This window comes from Hemitrygon akajei, chromosome 8, assembly GCF_048418815.1.
Source record: "Hemitrygon akajei chromosome 8, sHemAka1.3, whole genome shotgun sequence".
Taxonomy (NCBI): domain Eukaryota; kingdom Metazoa; phylum Chordata; class Chondrichthyes; order Myliobatiformes; family Dasyatidae; genus Hemitrygon; species Hemitrygon akajei.
This window is the reverse complement of record NC_133131.1, coordinates 3,423,085-3,444,962: the sequence shown is the minus strand read 5'-3', so window position 1 is coordinate 3,444,962 and position 21,878 is coordinate 3,423,085. Positions and strand designations below refer to the sequence as shown.

At 41.7% G+C, this 21,878-nt stretch overlaps 1 protein-coding gene across 1 annotated transcript in view; it reads right to left on the bottom strand.

Annotated features, from left to right (window-relative positions):
* LOC140731558 (integrin alpha-E-like) overlaps window positions 1-21,878 on the bottom strand; it is a 319,805-nt gene that overhangs the window by 101,318 nt on the left and 196,609 nt on the right. Inside the window, exon 22 of the mRNA XM_073053069.1 lies at window positions 6,701-6,805. Coding sequence (XP_072909170.1) covers window positions 6,701-6,805 — 105 coding nt within the window. The remainder of the gene's footprint in view (window positions 1-6,700; window positions 6,806-21,878) is intronic.

The window sequence follows — 21,878 nt, the reverse complement described above, 5'->3', positions numbered from 1 at the left end:
GCAGTTAATATTCGATATTTAATATTTTGGACACAAGAATTGATTATAGTACCTTGCCCACAATGAGTAAATTTGGAATGTAAATCTGTACAAGACTTCTCATTGTTTTCTATTTTAGGATCTTCGCTTCCTTTTGCTTTATCTAAATTGAATAAACAAATAACTAATCCTATAGTTAAACATACATTACGAATATGGTTTCAATTTCATAAATTCTTTGGCTTGAATAAGTTTATCTTATCAAGCCCTATTATATCTAACTTTTTTTCAGCCCTCTTTTATGGATCAAGCCTTTGTATTATGGAAAACAAAAGGTATAACATGTTTTCGTGATCTATTTTAGATAACAGTTTTATGTCCTTTGAACAGCTATTCAATAAATATAATTTGCCTAAAACTCATTTTTTAGATACTTGCAAGTTAGAAATTTCTTGAATAATAAATATGTTACAGTCTTTTCTGAAGTTATATCCAATGGACATTACGGAAATTTTTTTAGCTCTGAATCCTTGCCAGAAGGGTTTAGTAGCCATCATTTATAATATGATCATGAAAATACAACCAGGAGTATCAAAAAAAATTAAGAAGGAATGGGAAAAAGAACTTCACTGTCTTATGCCCACTGAGCAGTGGGAGAAAATTTTACAATTAGTCAATTCTTCTTCTATTTGTGCTAAACATGCCCTAATATAATTTAAGGTTGTACATTGGGCTCACATGTCCAAGGATAAACTTGCTCGATTTTATTCTTATGTTAATCCAACCTGTGACAGATGTCATTCTGAAGTCGCTTCATTGACCCACATGTTTTGGTCTTGCCCCTGTTTGCAAAATTATTGGAAAGATATTTTTGGTATTATTTCAACAGTTCTGAATATCAAATTGCAACTGCATCCTATTACTGCAATTTTTGGTTTGCCAATGGTGGATAATAGATGTTTATCCCCCTCAGCCTGGCGGATGATTGCATTTGTTACATTAATGGCTAGAAGATCTATCCTATTGAACTGGAAAGAAATTAATCCTCCAACTATATTTCAGTGGTTTTCTCAAACTATTTCTTGTTTGAATTTAGAAAAAATTAGAAGTGTTGTCTTTGACCCTTCAGTTAAATTTGAAGAAACTTGGAGACCATTTATTCAACATTTTCATATGAGCTAAACTGACTTTTCCTAAACCTTACCTTTATTATCCTTAATTATTTGGATGGAGGTACGGAGTTATTGACGCTACTGTGTATATTTGACATAATGCAATGGCCCATGTTGGTTAGGTTTTTTTTTCTTTTTCTGGGGGGGGTTTTCTTATTTACTCCATTTTGCGTAACTACTACGAGTTTGGGAGGTTATTATATATGGATTATCATCTATTTGTATTTGTACTTTAACCTATTAATTATGTACTCTCAAGCTCTTTGTATTCATGTTTCATTTATGTTTGTTTAAAATTAACAAAAAGATTTAATAAGAAAGAAAGTCTAGTTCTTTAACTTAGTTCCTAACTCCCTGAACTTACTTTGCAGAACCTTGTCACACCTCCTAATCTTATCATTTGTATGAATATGCACCAGGACATTTGGCCGCTCACCCTCCCACTTAAGAATGCTGTGGACTTGCTGTGGATCCGAGATGTCAGACCATAAGACATAGGAGCAGAATAAGGCCTTTCAGCCTATTGATTCTTCTCTGCCATTCCATCATGGCTGATCGCAGATCCCATTCAACCCCATACACCTGCCTTCTCCCCATATCCTATGATGCTCTAACCAACCAGGAAATTATCAACTTCTGCTTTAAATATACCCAGGGATTTGGCCTCCACTGCAGTCTGTGGCAGAGCGTTCCACAGATTTACTACTCTCTGGCTAAAAAAAAAAAATTCTCCTTACCTCTGTTCTAAAGGGTCACCCCTCAATTTTGAGGCTGTGCCCTCTAGTTCTGGATACCCCCACCATAAGAAACATCCTCTCCACATCCACTTTGTCTAGTCCTTTCAACATTCAGTAGGTTTCACTGAAATCCCCCAGCATTCTTCTAAATTCCAGTGAGCATAGGCCCAAAGCTGCCAAATGCTCCTCATTCCCAGAATCATCCTCATGAGCTTCCTCTGGACTCTCCCCTATGACAACACATCCTTTCTGAGATATGGGGCCCAGAACTGTTGACAATACTCCAAGTGCGGCTTGACTAATGTCTTATAAAACCTTTGCATTATTTCCTTGCTCTTATATTCTATTCCCCTTGAAATAAATGCTAACATTGCATTTACCTTCTTTACCACAGACTCAACCTGTAAATTAAACTTCAGGGAGATTTGCACAGGGACACCCAATTCCCTCTGCACATCCGTTCGAATTTTCTCCTCATTTAGATAATAGTCTGCACTACTGTTCCTTTTACTGAAATGCATTATCATACATTTCCCAACAGTGTATTCCATCTACCACTTTTTTGCACATTCTTCCAATTTGTCTAAGTCCTTCTGCAAATTCTTACTTCCTCGAAGAATTCCAAAAGATTTGTCAGGCAAAATTTCCTGAAACCATGTTGACTTTGACTTATTTTATTATTAGTCTCCAAGTGCCCTGAAACCTTCCTAACCACTGAGGTTAGGCTAATGGGTTTATAATTTTCTCTCTTTTGTGTTCCTTCTTTCTTAAAGATTGGAATGATATTTGCAATTTTTCAGTCCTCCGGGACCATGTCGCAATCAAGTGATTCTTGAAAGATCATGACCAATGCATTCATTATCTTTTCAGCAACCTCTCTCAGGACTCTGGGATGTAGTCCATCTGGTACAGGTGACTTATTCACCTTAAGACCTTTGAGCTTAGCTAGCACTTTTTCCTTTGTAATAGCAACAGCACTCACTCCTGCTCTCTGACACTCATGGACCTAAGGCACATTGCTAGCATCTTTCACAGTGAAGATTGATCCAAAGTACTCATGTAATTCATCTGCAATTTCATTGTCCCCCATTACTACCTCACCAACATCATTTTTCAGTGGTCCAATTTTAACTTTCACCTCCCTTTACTCTTTATATAACTGAAAAACCTGTTAGTATCCTGCTTTATATTATGGGCTAGCTTGCTCTCATATTTCATCTTTTTGCTTCTTATAGTTTTTTTAGTTGCCTTTTTTTTTGGATTTTAAAAGCTTCCCAATCATCCAACTTCCCACTCACTTTTGCTACCTTGTATGCCTTTTCCTTAACTTCCCTTGTCAACCGTGGTTATCGACCTCTGCTATTTGAGAACAACTTCTTCTGTGGGATATATCTATCCCTTGTGAACTATTCCCAGAAACTTCAGCCATCTCTGCTCTGCCATCATCCCCACCAGCATCCTCCTCCAATCCACCTGGGAAAGCTTCTCTCTCATGCCTCTTTATTTCCCTTTATTCCATTATTGATACTGATATGTTCTCCCTCTCAAATTGCAGTATGAATTCAATCATATTATGATCATAGTCTCCAAAGGGTTCCTTTACATTAAGCTCCCTAATAAGATCTAGATTATTACACAACACCCACTCTAAGAAAGCCTTTCCCCTAGTAGGCTCAAGCATAAGCTGCTCTAAAACGTCATCTCATAGCCATTCAACAAATTTATTCTCTTGTAATCTGACACCAAACTGATTTTCACAATCGCCTTGCATTTTGAAATCCCCTTTTACAATTGTGACACTACCCTTATTACATGCCTTTTCCAGCTCCCTTTGCAATCCCAACCCCACATCTTGATTACTATTTTAGGACTATATATGATTCTCATAATGGTTTTGTTTACACTCTTGAAGTTTCTTAACTCCACCCACAAAGATTCAACATTCTTTGCCCCTATGTCAGTTCTTTCTAAAGATGTAATTCAATCTCTTACCAATAGAGCCATACCATCGCCTATACCTTCCTGCCTGTCCTTTCGATACAAAGTATATCCTTTGGTGTTAAGCTCCCAACTATGGCCTTCTTTCAGCCACGACTCAGTGATGCCCACAACGTCACACAATCTCTAATTGTGGCACATGTTTGTCCACTTTATTTCGAATGCTACACACATTTAAATACAGCATCTTCTGGCCTGCATTCTTTGCCCTTTTGAATTTTGCCTCTGTGGTACAACTTAACTCTTTGTTATGTCTGCATTTGTAGCCAATCATTGGCTTGTCCTTCCTTACATTCATGTTACACCCATCATCTACTTGTAAACCAGTTGTCTCATCCTCAGCTCTATCAAATTGGTTCCCATCCCCCTGATATATTAGTTTAAACCACTCCCAACAGCTCTAGTAAACCTGCTCGCAAGAATATTGGTCCCTCTTGGATTCAAGTGCAACCCATCCCTTTTGTACAGGTCACAGCTGCCCCAGAAAAGGTCCTAATTATTCAGAAATCTGAATCCCTGCTCCCTGCTCCAATTCTTCAGCCACACATTTATCTGCCATCTCATTCTATTCCTATCCTCACTGTCACCTAGCACAGGTAGCAATTCTGAGATTACTACCCTTCAGGTCCTGCTTCTCACCTTCCTTCCTAACTCCCTATGTTCTGTTTTCAGGATCTCCTCCCTTTTTTTAACCTATTTCGCTCGTACCAGTATGTATCATGACTTCTGGCTGCTTACCCTTCCTTTTCAAGCTATTGTGGACACATTCAGAAACATTGCAGACTCTGGCACCTTGGGAGGCAAACCACAGAACCTCCTACCTAACCCCTAACTATAGAGTCCCCTTTTACCGCTGTCACCCTCTTCAGTTCCCTATCCTTCAGAGCCACAGGGCCAGACTCAGTTGCAGAGACACGGCCACTGTTGCTTCCCCCAGGTAGGTTGTTTCACACCACTCCCCCAACAGTACACAAAAAGGAGTACTCACTGTTGTTGGGGAGGACAGCCACAGGGGTGCTCACCACTATCTGACATTCTCCCTTCCCTCTCCTGCCAGTCAGCCATTTATCTGTTTCCTGTAGCCTTGTGGTGACTACTTCCCTGTAAGTCCTGTCGATCACCTCTTCACTTTCCCTAACAAGCCAAAGGTCATCGAGCTGCAGCTCCAGTTCCCTAACATGGTCTCTAAGGAGCTGCATCTCAATGCACCTAATGAAGATGTGGCCATCGGGGAGGCTGGGAATCTCCTGGAAATCCTAGATCTGACACCCAGAACAGAACAGAACAGAAAGGCAGTATGAGGTGCTGCACTTCAGTAAAACATTGAATAGTAGAACCCTAGGAAGCTTTGTAGAACTAGGGAGTGTTGGAGTACAAGTACATGGTTCCCTGAAAATGTTGTTGCAGGCAGATGGTGTGGTGACAAGGCTTTTGGTGCACTTGTCTTCATTAGTTGGTACTGGGTATATGTCATGTTGCATCAGGACATTCATGATGCATTTGGAATATTCTCAAGATTCGGGGGAGTAAATTTAGGACAGAGATGAGGAGGAACTGCTTTTCCCAAAGAGTAGTGAATCTGTGGAATTCTGTGCCCAATGAAGCAGTGGATGCTGCCTCAGTAAATATGTTTGAGACAAAGTTGGATAGATTTTTGCATAGAAGGGGAATTAAGGGTTATGGGGAAAAGGCAGGTAGGTGGAGATGAATCCATAGTCAGATCAGCAATGATCTTATTGAATGGTGTAGCAGGCTCGATGGGCCAGATGGCCTACTCCTGCTCCTATTTCTTATGTTCTTGTGTTCTTTTCAATTTTGTTCACTCTGCTGTAGGAAAGATGCAATTAAACTGCAGAGGAGATTTTATGAGGATGTTGATGGGACGGACTCAAGTGACTGAGTTATGGAGAGAGGTTGACTGGATTGGGACTGTTTCTCATTGGATAGAATGAGGGGTGATCTGGTAGAAATATGTAAAATCATGTGAGGCATAAATAGGGTGAATCCAGTTCACTCCTTTATCTGTCACACTGAGGCTGTGAGACTGCCCTGACTGCTGTGCTTTGTGTCTGCAGCAATTGCCCTATTAATATGATGAACTGAGACCAGGCTGCTCTGGGGATTTAGATCTAAGCTCTCAATTTGCTTTGCATCTTTTTTGCATGATTTGAAATTTTTTTCTCTTTCTCTGTGGTCTTTATTTTTTAAAAATTGGGTTCTTTCAGGTTTCTTGCTTTGAGGCTGCTTGTAAACAGACAAATCTCAATGTTGTATAATTTATACATTCTTTGAATCTTTAAATTTGTTACTCAGAGTTGGGGAATCAAGAACTAGAGGGCATATGATTAAAGTGAGAGGGGAGAAATTTAGTAGGAGTATGAGGGGTGACATATCAAAGAGAGATTGGTATATGGAATAAGTTGCTAGAGGAAGTGTTTGAAGCAGTTACATTAATAACATTTAAAAGTACTTGAACAAGCACATGATTAGGAATATGGACCAAAAGCAAACCAATTGGTCAGCATACACCAGTTGGACTGAAGGGTTTATTTCCATGCTCTGTGACTCTTTGACACTGCACAAAGTTCTAACTGGTGTGTTACATACCTTTGAGAACATCTGTGTATATGTTTGTCTTGATGTATAGATATGAGAAAATAGTATGTGAATATACTAAGAGGAGAGAGATATTGTATTTATTTGAATGTATATAAATGGAAGACCAGCTATGTATACACCTCTGCATAGAAAAAAATCAATACAAATATGTTAATTTTGAATTGTGAATGTGCACATGGAGCTTTTATTGCTTACCTGTGAAGTCCTCTTGAAGACTGGGTGGGAAATCTCACAATTTAAGAATGACAAGGAGTTTGCTGTTCCTTGATCTGTACACTTGACACCAATAAATGAAGAAGACTGTCAAATTAAGTACAAAAACACAAGGCAGGTCAGGTCAGATCAGATCAGAATCTGGTTTATTATCATCCAGCATGTGACGTGAAATTTGTTAACTTAGCAGCAGCAGTTCAATGCTATACATAATCTAGCAGAGAGAGAAAAAAAGTAATAAATAAAATAAAACATAATAATAAATAAACAAGTAAATCAATTATGTATATTAAACAGATTTTTTTAAATGTGCAAAAACAGAAATACTGTATATTAAGAAAGTGAGGTAGTGTCCAAAGCTTCAATGTCCATTTAGGAATCAGATGGCAGAGGGGAAGAAGCTGTTCCTGAATTGCTGAGTGTGTGCCTTCAGGCTTTTGTACCTCCTACCTGATGGTAACAGTGAGAAAAGGGCATGCCCTGGGGGCTGGAGGTCCTTAATAATGGACGCTGCCTTCCTGAGACAACACTCCCTAAAGATGTCCTGAGTACTTTGTAGGCTAGAGTCCAAGATGGAGTTAACTAGATTTACAACCTTCTGCAGCTTCTTTTGGTCCTGTGCAGCTTCTTACCAGTCTGATAGCTGGTAACTTACCAGTCTTTAGCAGTATGAGCAGTAATAGCTTTCCAGCATTTTCTAGAAACAGTAAGTATCTTGTTGCATAAGACTTTTATGTGTAATAGATTTTTAATTATCACATTATACATTCTTAATGTCCGGAATGGTGGAACAAGATGTTGTAACCTTAGGAGTAGAAATGGGTCTGGTTTTACCATTCTTTCTAGACATTCATTATTAACTGGGGTGACATCAGACAGCAGTGAAGCTTTTCAATTAAAATAAAAATAATGATTGAAATTCAATGAACCAAAATATTAATACTGTTTCTTTATCCATAGATACTCTAACTTGTCACTTCCAATATTTGCTATGTCTGACTCTAAATTCTTGAAGCATACAAATAATTGACTTGTGTTGGTCACTAAAGTTGTAGATTCTTGGAATGAGGAACAAATACAGAAAATAGCATTCAGCATTTGAAGAAAAATAAGTCCATGGAATTAATTGAATTATACAGTACAGAAACATGCTCTTCAGCCCAGCTGGTCCATGCTGACCTAATTATGATGTAGTGACCATTACGGAGACTTGGCTGGCACCAGGGCAGGAATGGATTCTCAATATTCCTGGATTTCAGTGCTTTAAAAGGGATAGAGAGGTGGGGGAAAGGGGAGGAGGTGTGGCATTACTGGTCAGGGATACTATTACAGCTGCAGAAAGAGTGGGTAATGTAGCAGGATCCTCTTTTGCGTCAGTATGGGTGGAAGTCGGGAACAGGAAGGGAGCAGTTACTCTACTGGGGGTATTCTATAGGCCCCCTGGTAGTAGCAGAGATACCGAGGAGCAGATTGGGAGGCAGATTTTGGAAAGGTGCAAAATAACAGGGTTGTTATCATGGGTGACTTTAACTTCCCTAATACTGATTGGCACTTGATTAGTTCCAAGGGTTTAGATGGGGCAGAATTTGTTAAGTGTGTCCAGGATGGATTCCTGTCACAGTATGTTGACAGGCCGACTAGGGGGAATGCCATACTGGATCTAGTATTAGGTAATGAACTGGGTCAGGTCACAGATCTGTCAGTGGGTGAGCATCTGGGGGACAGTGATCACCACTCCCTGACCTTTAGCATTATCATGGAAAAGGATAGAATCAGAGAGGACAGGAAAATTTTTAATTGGGGAAGGGCAAATTATGAGGCTATAAGGCTAGAACTTGCAGGTGTGAATTGGGATGATGTTTTTGTAGGGAAATGTACTATGGACATGTGGTCGATGTTTAGGGATATCTTGCAGGATGTTAGGGATAAATTTGTCCTGGTGAGGAAGATAAAGAATGGTAGGGTGAAGGAACCATGGGTGACAAGTGAAGTGAAAAATCTAGTCAGGTGGAAGAAGGCAGCATACATGAGGTTTAGGAAGCAAGGATCAGATGGGTCTATTGAGGAATATAGGGTAGCAAGAAAGGAGCTTAAGAAGGGGCTGAGAAGACCAAGAAGGGGGCATGAGAAGGCCTTGGCGAGTAGGGTAAAGGAAAACCCCAAGGCATTCTTCAATTATGTGAAGAACAAAAGGATGACAGGAGTGAAGGTAGGACTGATTAGAGATAAAAGTGGGAAGATGTGCCTGGAGGCTGTGGAAGTGAGCGAGGTCCTCAATGAGTACTTCAGTATTCACCAATGAGAGGGAACTTGATGATGGTGAGGACAATATGAGTGAGGTTAATGTTCTGGAGCATGTTGATATTAAGGGAGAGGAAGTGTTGGAGTTGTTAAAATACATTAGGGCGGATAAGTCCCTGGGGCCTGACGGAATATTCCCCAGGCTGCTCCACACGGCGAGGGAAGAGATTGCTGAGCCTCTGGCTAGGATCTTTATGTCCTCGTTGTCCACAGGAATGGTACCGGAGGATTGGAGGGAGGCAAATGTTGTCCCCTTGTTCAAAAAAGGTAGTAGGGATAGTCCAGGTAATTATAGACCAGTGAGCTGTATGTCTGTGGCGGGAAAGCTGTTGGAAAAGATTCTTAGAGATAGGATCTATGGGCATTTAGAGAATCATGGTCTGATCAGGGACAGTCAGCATGGCTTTGTAAAGGGCAGATCATGCCTAACAAGCCTGATAGAGTTCTTTGAGGAGGTGACCAGGCATATAGATGAGGGTGGTGCAGTGGATGTGATCTACATGGATTTTAGTAAGGCATTTGACAAGGTTCCACATGGTAGGCTTATTCAGAAAGTCAGAAGGCATGGGATCCAGGGAAGTTTGGCCAGGTGGATTCAGAATTGGCTTGCCTGCAGAAGGCAGAGGGTTGTGGTGGAGGGAGTAAATTCAGATTGGAGGGTTGTGACTAGTGGTGTCCCACAAGGATCTGTTCTGGGACCTCTACTTTTTGTGATTTTTATTAATGACCTGGATGTGGGGGTAGAAGGGTGGGTTGGCAAGTTTGCAGATGACACAAATGTTGGTGGTGTTGTAGATAGTGTAGAGGATTGTCGAAGATTGCAGAGAGACGTTGATAGGATGCAGAAGTGGGCTGAGCAGTGGCAGATGGAGCTCAACCCAGAGAAGTGTGAGGTGGTACACTTTGGAAGGACAAACTCCAAGGCAGAGTACAAAGTAAATGGCAGGATACTTGGTAGTGTGGAGGAGCAGAGGGATCTGGGGGTACATGTCCACAGATCCCTGAAAGTTGCCTCACAGGTAGATAGGGTAGTTAAGAAAGCTTATGGGGTGTTAGCTTTCATAAGTCGAGGGATAGAGTTTAAGAGACACGATGTAATGATGCAGCTCTATAAAACTCTAGTTAGGCCACACTTGGAGTACTGTGTCCAGTTCTGGTTGCCTCACTATAGGAAGGATGTGGAAGCATTGGAAAGGGTACAGAGGAGATTTACCAGGATGCTGCCTGGTTTAGAGAGTATGGATTATGATCAGAGATTAAGGGAGCCAGGGCTTTACTCTTTGGAGAGAAGGAGGATGAGAGGAGACATGATAGAGGTGTACAAGATATTAAGAGGAATAGACAGAGTGGATAGCCAGCGCCTCTTCCCCAGGGCACCACTGCTCAGTACAAGAGGACATGTCTTTAAGTTAAGGGGAGGGAAGTTCAAGGGGGATATTAGAGGAAGGTTTTTCACTCAGAGAGTGGTTGGTGCGTGGAATGCACTGCCTGAGTCAGTGGTGGAGGCAGACACACTAGTGAAGTTTAAGAGAATACTAGACAAGTATATAGAGGAATTTAAGGTGGGGGGTTATATGGGAGGCAGGGTTTGAGGGTCGGCACAACATTGTGGGCTGAAGGGCCTGTAATGTGCTGTACTATTCTATGTTCTATGTTCTAATGCCCATGCACTCTAGTCCCATTTACCAGTCTTTGGCCCATAGTGTCCTAAACCTTTCCTATCCATATACCTGCCCATTGTTGTCTTAACATTGTTGTTGTACCTGTTTCAGCCTTTTCCTTTGGCAGCTCATTTTACATATACCATCCTTTGTGTTAAAATAAAAGTTGCCCCTCAAGTTCCTACTAAATCTTCCTGTCCCACCCTAAATCAACATTCCCTAGTTATTGAATCCTCAGTCTGGGGGAGAAATTCTGAGTTTATTCAACCTATCCACAGCCCTCATTATTTTATACACTTTCATAAAATCACCTCTCAGTTTCCTACTCTCCAAGGAATAGAGCCTTGGCTTGTCCAACCTCTCCCTATAACACAGCCTCCAAAGTCTTGTCAACATCATTATGAATCTTTTCTCTACTTTTTCCAGTTAAATAACACTTTTCCTACAGCATGGTAACCAAAGCTAGACACAATTCTCAAAGCCTAGCCTCTGTCTTATGAAGCAAAGTATGCACGTTGTTGGAGAATATGAAGGTAGGTCAGGAAAAATTATGGAAGTATTGGGCATGCACTGGGAAGAATTAATTGGGGACAGCTGTTTTTGGGCAAGTGCATATCTGACATGTGGAGGGTATTTAAATTCTAACAGTACAGGATATGTACGTTTCAGTAAGAAGGAAGAATAAGGTAAGAGAATCGTGGATGGTGAGGAAGATGGTGAATTTAATCAAAGAGGTAAAAGGAAGTAAAATCAAACAGAGCCCTTGAAAATTATATATAAAAATATAGAAAGGAGCTTAAAAGGGGATTAAGAGAACTAGATAGCCTTTGAAATGCCCATGGCAAGTAGGATTAAAGAGAATCCCAAACCATTTTATCAATACTCAAGATTAAGAGGATAGAGCTTTGACCAGCAGGCAATCCAGACATCGGATGTTTGAAGAGGAGGAGACTTCAATCAGGTCTACTCCCAAGGATAAAAGGCAAGAACGGGTTGTGGTAGCATAACAGAACTTTGACTAGCGGCCAATCGGCACTTAGGATTGATTAGTAAGAGCGAATTAAAGAAAGGCAGAGGCAAGCGCAGCAGCCATTGTCCGAGTGGACATAGAGTGGTGATCTTAAGGCTTTAGCTCTTTGAGGCTTCAGTGAAGAGAGGCTTCACCCAGAGAGAGCGAAGGGAAGAAAAGCTCGTTTTTTTTCTTTTCTTTATATCTGCTCAGCTAGGTAGAGATGTCAGGCAGGATAGTGCAATGCTCCTCTTGTGGGATGAGCAAAGGCAGGGAGAACTCCAGTGTCCCTGACCAGTACAACGGCAAGAAGTACATCCAGCTGTAGCTTCTAACAAACCACATTATGGAGTTGGAAGTGGAACTGGATGAACTCGATCACTCAGGAGGCTAAAGGGGTGGTAGATAGGACAGATAGAGAGATAGTTACACCTAAGGTGCAGGACACAGGAAATTGGGTGATAGTCAGAAAGGGAAAAATCAAGGAACCAGTGCAATTTACCCCTGTGGCCAAACCCCTCAACAACAGATATACCACTTTAGATACTTTGGGGTGGGGGGAATGGCCTAACAAGGGAGAGTCACAGTGGTTGGGTCTCTGGCACTGAGTCTGCCTCTGTGACTCAGTGGGAAAAGTAGGGAGAAGAGGCACTCTGTGGAGATATGGGATTCATTAGTTAGGAGAACATACAGGAGGATCTGTGGATGAGAACAAGATTACTGGATGGTACATTTCCCCTGAGTGCCAGGGTCCAGGATATCTTGGATCGAGTCCTCGGCATTCTTAAGTGGGAGGGTGAGCAGCCAGATGTTGTGGTCCGTGTAGGTACCAATGATGTTGGTAGGACAAGTGATGAGGTTCTGCATAAGCAGTTCAGGGACTTGGGTGCTTAGTTAAAGGGCAGGACATACCACTGTCATTTCAGTCGTATGAGAGAGGAGTTGGCCGAAGTAAATTGGAAGGAGATGCTGGCGGGGATGACAGCAGACCAGCAATGGTGTGAATTTCTGGGAATAATGAGGATGCTACAGGATAGATGTATTCCAAAAACACAGAAATACTCTAATGGCAAAATAGTACAACTGTGGTTGACAGGAAATGTCAAAGCTAATGTAAAAGCAAAGAAGAGGGCGTGCAAAAAAGTAAAAATCAGTGGGAATACAGAGGATTGGGAAGCTTTTACAAGTCTACAGAGAGCATCTAAAAGAATCATTAGGAGGGAAAAGATGAAATATGAAAGCAAGCTAGCAAACAATATCAAAGTGTACATGTATATTAAAAGCTTTTTCAAATATGTAAAAAATAAAAGAGAGATGAGAGTGGACTGCTAGAAAATGAGACCAGAGAAATAATAACAGGGGACAAGAAGATGGCAAATGAACTAAATGGGTATTTTGCATCAGTCTTCACTGTGGAAGACACTAGCAGTGTGCCAGATGTTGATGGGTGCAAGGAAAGATAATTACTATTACTATTACAAGGGAGAAGGTGCTCAAAGAGCTGAAAGACCCAAGTATGCAGAAGTCACCCAGACCAGATGAACTGCACCTTAGTATTCTGAAAAGGTAGTGGTAGAGATTATAGAGGTATTAGTAATGATCTTTCAAAAATCGTTAGACTCTGGCATGGTGCCATAGTACTGGAAAATTGCAAATGTCACTCCACTCTTTAAGAAAGGAGGAAGGCAACAGAAAGGAAATTATAGACCAGTTAGCCTGACCTCAGTGGTTGGGAAGATGTTGGAGTCAATTGTTAAAGATGAGGTGATGGTGTAATTGGTGACACAGTTCAAGATGGGACAAAGTCAGCATGGTTTCCTTAAGGGAAAAATCTTGTCTGAAAAACCTGTTGGAATTCTTTGAGGAGATTACACATAGGATAGATAAAGGGGATGTAGTAGATGTTGTATATTTAGACTTTCAGAAAACCTTTGACAAGGTGCCACACATGAGGCTACTTACCAAGTTAAGAGCCCATGGTATTACAGGAAAATTACTGACATGGTTAGAGCATTGGCTGATTGGTAGAAGACAGGGAGTGGGAATAAAAGGATCCTTTTCTGGTTGGCTGCCAGTAGTTAGTGGTGTTCCGCAGCTCGTGGTTGAGCCCACTAGGGGATCAGCTATTCTGGACTGGGTGTTGTGCAATGAATCAGAATTGATTAGAGAGCTTAAGGTGAAAGAACCCTGAGGGAAAATGATCATAATATGATGGAATTCATGCTGAAATTTGAGAAGAATAAGCTAAAGTCAGATGTATCAGTATAACAGTGAATTAAAGGGAATTGCAGAGGTGTGAGAGACGAGTTGGCTAGAATCGATTAGAAAAGAACACTGGCAGGGATGATGGCAGAGCAGCAATGGATGAAATTTCCAGAAACAATTCGGAAGACACAGGATTTATACATCCCAGAAAGGAAGAAGTATTCTAAAGGAAAGATGGCACAACTATGGCTAACAAGGTAAGTCAAAGCCAACATAAAGGCAAAAAGAGGACATATAATAGAGCTAAAATTCCTGGGAAGTTTGATTGGAAGCTTTTAAAAACCAACAGAAGGCAACTGAAAAAGAAAATAAGTAGGTAAATATGGAATACAAAAGTGAGCTAGCCAATAATATTAAAGAAGATACCAAAAGTTTCTTCAGATACATAAAGGGAAAGTCTTGCCTGACAGATCTGTTGGAAATCTTTAAAGAAATAACAAGCAGGATAGACAAAGGAGAATTGGTTGATGTTGTGTACTTGGATTTTCAGAAGGCCTTTGACAAGGTGCCACACATGAGACTGCTTAACAAGTTACAAGCCCATGGTTTTACAGGAAAGATTCTAGCATGGGTAGATAAAGCAGTGGCTAATTGACAGGAGGCTAAGAGGAAGAATAAAGGGAGCCTTTTCTGGCTGGCTGCTGGTGACAGTGGTGTTCCACAGGGGTCTGTATTGGAACCAATTCTTTATACGTTATATGTCAATGATTTGGATGTTAGAATTGATGGCTTTGTTGCAAAGTTTGCAGACTATATGAAGTTAAGTGGAGGGGCAAGTAGTTTTGAAGAGGTAGAGAGGCTACAGAAGGACTTAGACAGATTATGAGAATGGTTAAAGAAATGGTAGATGGAATACAGAATTGGGAAGTGTATGGTCATGCAGTTTGGTAGAAGAAATGAATTGGAGGAGATAATATACAAAACATTGAGGTGAAAGGGACTTAGGAGTCATTGTGCAAAATCCCCTAAAGTTTAATTTGCAGGTTGAGTCTGTGATGAGTAAGGCAAATGCGGTGGATCATTTCTTTGGCGGTTTGAATGGGGCACAACTGCGCAAGCATGTGAAAGTTGGCCCGTGAGGCAGTGGGAGAATTTAAAAAGAGAGCAGGTTAACGGAGCGGGCGACATAATAGCGGGTGACGGAGTAGAGGGAGACAGAGTAGGAAGGCTTTGGCTTGAGAGGCTTCAGCGAGCAGAGGCTGATGTCGAGCTTCACTCCAAGTGAGGTAAGGCCAGGTAAGTTCCTTTAATTAATTTAATTACCTTAGGAGTAGGTGATGGAGGCAGCAGTTAAGGCAGTTGAGTGCTCCATTTGCAGTATGTAGGAAGTCAGGGCAAGCACAATTGTCGCTGATGACTACACCTGCAAAAGGTGCATCCAGCTGCAGCTCCTGACAAACCGTGTTAGGGAACTGGAGCTGGAGCTGGATGAACTTCGGATCATTCGGGAGGCAGAGGCAGAAATAAACAGGAGTTACAGGGAGATTGTCACCCCTAAGAGTCAGGAGGCAGGTAGCTGGGTAACTGTCAGGAGAGGGAAGAGGAATAGACAGAATGAGCAGAGCACCCCTGTGACCATTCCTGTCAATAATAAGTATACCATTTTGGATACTGTTGGTGGGGATGACCTACCAGGGACAAGTTGCAGTGGTTGCATCTCTGGCACCGAGAGTGGATCCTCAGCTCAGAAGGGAAGGAGGGAAAAGAGGAGAGCAGTAGTGATAGGGGATTCGATAGTTAGGGGGACAGATAAGAGGTTCTGTAGAAGAGATTGAGAATCTTGGATGGTCTGTTGCCTCCCTGGTGCCAGGGTCCACAATATCTCTGATCGAGTTCAAGTACTCTCAAGAGGGAGGGTAAGCAGCTGGATGTTGTGGTCCATGTAGGGACCAATGATGTGGGTAGGAAGAGTGAGGAGGTCCTGAAAGGTGAGTTTAGGGAGTTAGGCGCCAAGTTAAAGGACAGGACCTCCAGGATAGCAATCTCAGGATTGCTACCAGTGCCACGTGCAGGCAGGTTTAGAAATAGTAAGATAGTGCAGATCAACACATGGCTGAAGACATGGTGCAGGAGGGAGGGCTTCAGATTTATAGATAATTGGGCAGTTTTCCAGGTAAGGTTGGACCTGTTCCAGCAGGATGGTTTACATCTGAACTGGAATTGCAGGTAGGGTTGCTAGAGAGGCTCCAGTGGATTTAAACTAGATACAGGGGGGGGAGTGGAATCAGAGTGTATAACAGATGTATGGGAGAAGGAAGAAGAAGAAGATAGTAAAGTTGTTTGCACCGTTAGTGATAAACAGAGAGTAAGAGGTGGAAAATTTCTTAAATGCATTTATTTTAATGCTAGGAGCATTGTAAGAAAGGTGGATGAGCTTAGAGCATGGACTAATACCTGGAAATATGATGTTGTAGCTATTAGTGAAACAAGGTTGCAGGAGGGGTGTGATTGGTAACTAAATATTCTTGAATTTCATTGCTTCAGGTGTGATAGAATCAGAGGGACAAGAGAGGGAGGTGTTGCATTGATTTTCAGAGAAAATATTACGGTGGTACCCTGGCAGGATAGATTAGAGAGCTTGTCTAGGGAGACTATTTGGGTGGAATTGAGGAATGGGAAAGGTGTAGTAACACTTATAGGGGTGTATTATAGACCACCTAATGGGGAGCGAGAATTGGAGGAGCAAATTTGTAAGGATATAGCAGATATTTGTAGTAAGCACAGGGTAGTGATTGTGGGAGATTTTAATTTCCACACATAGACTGGGAAGCCCATACTGTAAAAGGGCTGGATGGTTTGGAGTTTGTAAAATGTGTGCAGGATAGTTTTTTGCAGCAATACATAGAGGTACCAACTAGAGAAGGGGCAGTGTTGGATCTCCTGTTAGGGAATGAGATAGGTCAGGTGATGAAGGTATGTGTTGGGGAGCACTTTGGGTCCAGTGATCACAATGCCATTAGTTTCAATATAATTATGGAGAAGGATAGGACCGGACCCAGGGTTGAGATTTTTGATTAGAGAAAGGCTAACTTTGAGGAGATGCGAAAGGATTTAGAAGGAGTGGATTGAAACATAGAAACATAGAAAATAGGTGCAGGAGTAGGCCATTCAGCTCTTTGAGCCTGCACCACCATTCAGTATGATCACGGCTGGTCATCCAACTCAGAACCCTGTACCTGCTTTCTTTCCATACCCCCTGATCCCTTTAGCCACAAGGGCCATATCTAACTTCCTCTTAAATATAGCCAATGAACCGGCCTCAACTGTTTCCTGTGGCAGAGAATTCCACAGATTCACCACTCTCTGTGTGAAGAAGTTTTTCCTCATCTCGGTCCTAAAAGGCTTCCCCTTTATCCTTAAACTGTGACCCCTCATTCTGGACTTCCCCAACATCGGAAGCAATCTTCCTGCATCTAGCCTGTCCAATCCCTTTAGAATTTTATACGTTTCAATAAGATCCCCCCTCAATCTTCTAAATTCCAGTGAGTATAAGCCTAGTCGATCCAGTCTTTCTTCATATGAAAATCCTGCCATCCCAGGAATCAATCTGGTGAACCTTCTCTGTACTCCCTCTATGGCAAGAATGTCTTTCCTCAGATTAGGGGACCAAAACTGCACACAATATTCTAGGTGCGGTCCCACCAAGGCCTTGTACAACTGCAGTAGAACCTCCCTGCTCCTGTACTCAAATCCTTTTGCTATGAATGCCAACATACCATTTGCCTTTTTCACCGCCTGCTGTACCTGCATGCCCACCTTCAATGACTGGTGTACAATGACACCCAGGTCTTGTTGCATCTCGCCTTTTCCTAATTGGCCACCGTTCAGATAATAATCTGTTTCCCTGTTCTTGCAACCAAGGTGGATAACCTCACATTTATCCACATTAAATTGCATCTGCCATGAATTTGCCCACTCACCTAACCTATCCAAGTCACCCTGCATCCTCTTAGCATCCTCCTCACAGCTAACACCGCCACCCAGCTTTGTGTCATCTGCAAACTTGGAGATGCTGCATTTAATTCCCTCGTCTAAATCATTAATATATATTGTAAACAACTGGGGTCCCAGCACTGAGCCTTGTGGTGCCTTGCGGTACACAGTTTAAGGATAAAGGGGAAGCCTTTTAGGACCGAGAGGAGGAAAAACTTCTTCACACAGAGAGTGGTGAATCTGTGAAATTCTCTGCCACAGGAAACAGTTGAGGCCAGTTCATTGGCTATATTTAAGAGGAAGTTAGATATGGCCCTTGTGGCTAAAGGGATCGGGGGTATAGAGAGAAAGCAGGTACAGGGTTCTGAGTTGGATGATCAGCCATGATCATACTGAATGGCGGTGCAGGCTTGAAGGGCCGAATGGCCTTCTCCTGCACCTATTTTCTATGTTTCTATGTTTCTACCCCACTAGTCACTGCCTGCCATTCTGAAAAGGTCCCATTTACTCCCACTCTTTGCTTCCTGTCTGCCAACCAATTCTCTGTCCACATCAATACCATACCCCCAATACCGTGTGCTTTAAGTTTGCACACTAATCTCCTGTGTGGGACCTTGTCAAAAGCCTTTTGAAAATCTAAATATACCACATCCACTGGCTCTCCCCTATCCACTCTACTAGTTACATCTTCAAAAAATTCTATAAGATTCGTCAGACATGATTTTCCTTTCACAAATTCATGCTGACTTTGTCTGATGATTTCACCTCTTTCCAAATGTGCTGTTATCACATCTTTGATAACCGACCCTAGCATTTTCCCCACCACCGATGTCAGACTAACCAGTCTATAATTCCCCCATTTCTCTCTCCCTCCTTTTTTAAAAAGTGGGGTTACATCAGCCACCCTCCAATCCTCAGGAACTAATCCAGAATCTAAGGAGTTTTGAAAAATTATCACTAATGCATCCACTATTTCTTGGGCTACTTCCTTAAGCACCCTGGGATGCAGACCATCTGGCCATGGGGATTTATCTGCCTTTAATCCCTTCAATATACCTAACACCACTTCCCTACTAACATGTATTTCCCTCAGTTCCTCCATCTCACTAGACCCTCAGTCCCTTACTATTTCCAGAAGATTATTTATGTTCTCCTTAGTGAAGACAGAACCAAAGTAGTTATTCAATTGGTCTGTCATGTCTTTGTTCCCTATGATCAATTCACCTGTTTCTGACTGTAAGGGACCTACATTTGTCTTGACCAATCTTTTTCTTTTCATGTATCTATAAAAGCTTTTACAGTCAGTTTTTATGTTCCCTGCCAGCTTTCTCTCATAATCTTTTTTCCCTTTCCTAATTAAGCCCTTTGTCCTCCTCTGCTGGTCTCTGAATTTCTCCCAGTCCTCAGGTGTGCCGCTTTTTTTGCTAATTTATATGTTTCTTCTTTGGACTTGATACTATCCCTAATTTCCCTTAGGACAATTTGTTTTATGGGAAGGATGTAATAGTGAAATGGAGGTTATTTAAAGGTGAAATTTTGAGGGTACAGAATCATTATGTTCCTGTTAGATTGAAAGCAAAGGTTAAAAGTTTGAGAGAGCCATGGTTTTCAATGTATATTGGAAACTTGGAAACTTGGAATCTTGGTTCAGTAAAAGAGAGATATCTACAATAAACATAGGCAGCATGGAGTAGGCCTGTAAGTTTGACGTCAGTGGTGGGTAAATTAATGGGAAGTATTCTTAGCGATAGTATATATAATTATCTGGATAGACAGGGTCTGATTAGGAACAGTCAACATGGATTTGTGTGTGGAAGATCATGTTTGACAAATCTTATTGAATATTTTGAAGAGGTTACTAGGAAAGTTGACTAGGGTAAAGCAGTGGATGTTGTCTATATAGACTTCAGTAAGGCCTTTGACAAGGTTCTGCACGGAAGGTTAGTTAGGAAGGTTCAATCGTTAGGTATTAATATTGAAGGAATAAAAATGGATTCAACAGTGGCTGGATGGGAGATGCCAGAGACGAGTGGTGGATAACTGTTTGTCAGGTTGGAGGCCGGTGACTCGTGGTGTGCCTCAGGGATCTGTACTGGGTCCAGTGTTGTTTGTCATATACATTAGTGATCTGGATAATGGGGTGGCAAATTGGATTAGTAAGTATGCAGATGATACTAAGATAGGTAAGATAGGTGGCATTGTGGATAATGAAGTAGGTTTTCAAAGCTTGCAGAGATATTTAGGCCAGTTAGAAGAGTGGGCTGAAAGATGGCAGATGGAGTTTAATGCTGATGAGTGTGAGGTGCTACATTTTGGTAGGACTAATCAAAATAGGACATACATGGTAAATGATAGGGCATTGAAGAATGCAGTAGAACAGAATGATGTAGGAATAATGGTGCATAGTTCCCTGAAGTTGGAATCTCTTGTGGATAGGGTGGTGAAGAAAGCTTTTGGTTTGCTGGCCTTTATAAATCAGAGCATTGAGTATAGGATTTGGGATGTAATGTTAAAATTGTACAAAGCATTGGTAAGGCCAAATTTGGAGTATTGTGTACAGTTCTGGTCACCGAATTATAGGAAAGGTGTCAACAAAATAGTGAGAGTACAGAGAAGATTTACTAGAATGTTACCTGGGTTTCAGCACCTAAGTTACAGAGAAGGGTTGAACAAGTTAGGTCTTTATTCTTTGGAGTGTAGAAGGTTGAGGGGGTACTTGATAGAGGTATTTAAAATTATGAGGGGGATAGATAGAGTTGACGTGGATAGGCTTTTTCCATTGAGAGAAGGGGAGATTTAAACAAGAGGACATGAGTTGAGAGTTAGGGGGCAAAAGTTTAGAGGTAACATGAGGGGGAACTTCTTTACTCAGAGAGTGGTAGCTGTGTGGAATGAGCTTCCAGTAGAAGTGGTAGAGGCAGGTTCGATATTGTCATTTAAAGTAAAATTGGATAGGTATATGGACAGGAAAGGAATGGAGGGCTATGGGCTGAATGCAGGTCGATGGGACTAGGTGTGAGTAAGCATTCAGCACGGACTAGAAGGCCCGAGATGGCCTGTTTCTGTGCTGTAATTGTTATATGGTTATATGGCTATTGATGCACCATCAATAACTCTCGGAGAGTGGAAGCGAATGATAGGCTTTTATTAACAGCAAAAAGGGAGCACGACATCTCGGAGACTGAGGGAGGAGCAGTGCCCCAATCGCCTTTATGCAGGGGTCTGTGGGAGGAGCCACACGAGCAGTCAGCAGAGGGGTGTGTCCAGACAGGTATACATAGTTTACCACAGTTATGTAATGTTAGCACTCATTTCACAAGCACTAGAATATAAAAGCAAGGATGTAATGTTGAAACTTTATAAAGCACTGTTGAGTCCTGACTTGGAGTATTGTGAGCAGGTTTGGGCCTCTTGTCTTGGAAAGGACATGCTGAAACTGGAGAGGGTTCAAAGGAGGTTCATGAAAATGATTCCAGGATTGAATGGCTTGTCAATGAAGAATGTTTGATGGCTCTGGGCCTGTTTTCACTAGAATTCAGAAGAATGAGGGGTGACCTCATTGGAATCCTATCAAATGGTGAAAGGCCTTGATAGAGTGGATGTGTAGAGGAAGTTTCCTGTGGTGGAAGAGTCTAGGACCAGAGGACACTGCCTCAGAACAAAGGGGCATCCTTTTAGAACAGAGATGAGGAGGAATTTCTTTAGCCAGAGAGTGGTGAATCTGTGCAATTCTTTGCCACAGGCAGCTGTGGAGGCCAAGTCTTTATTTATTTTTAGGCAGGGGTTGATAGATTCTTGATTGGTCAGGGTATGAAGGGATACAGGGAGAAGGCAGGAGATTGGGGCCGAGAGGAAAATTGAATCAGCCATGATGAAATGGCGGAGCAGACATGATGGCCAAATGGCCTAATTCTGCTCCTATACTTTATGGGCTATAACTAGGGAGAGGGTAGAACCTCTCAGGGTAAAGGAGGGAACATACTACATACCT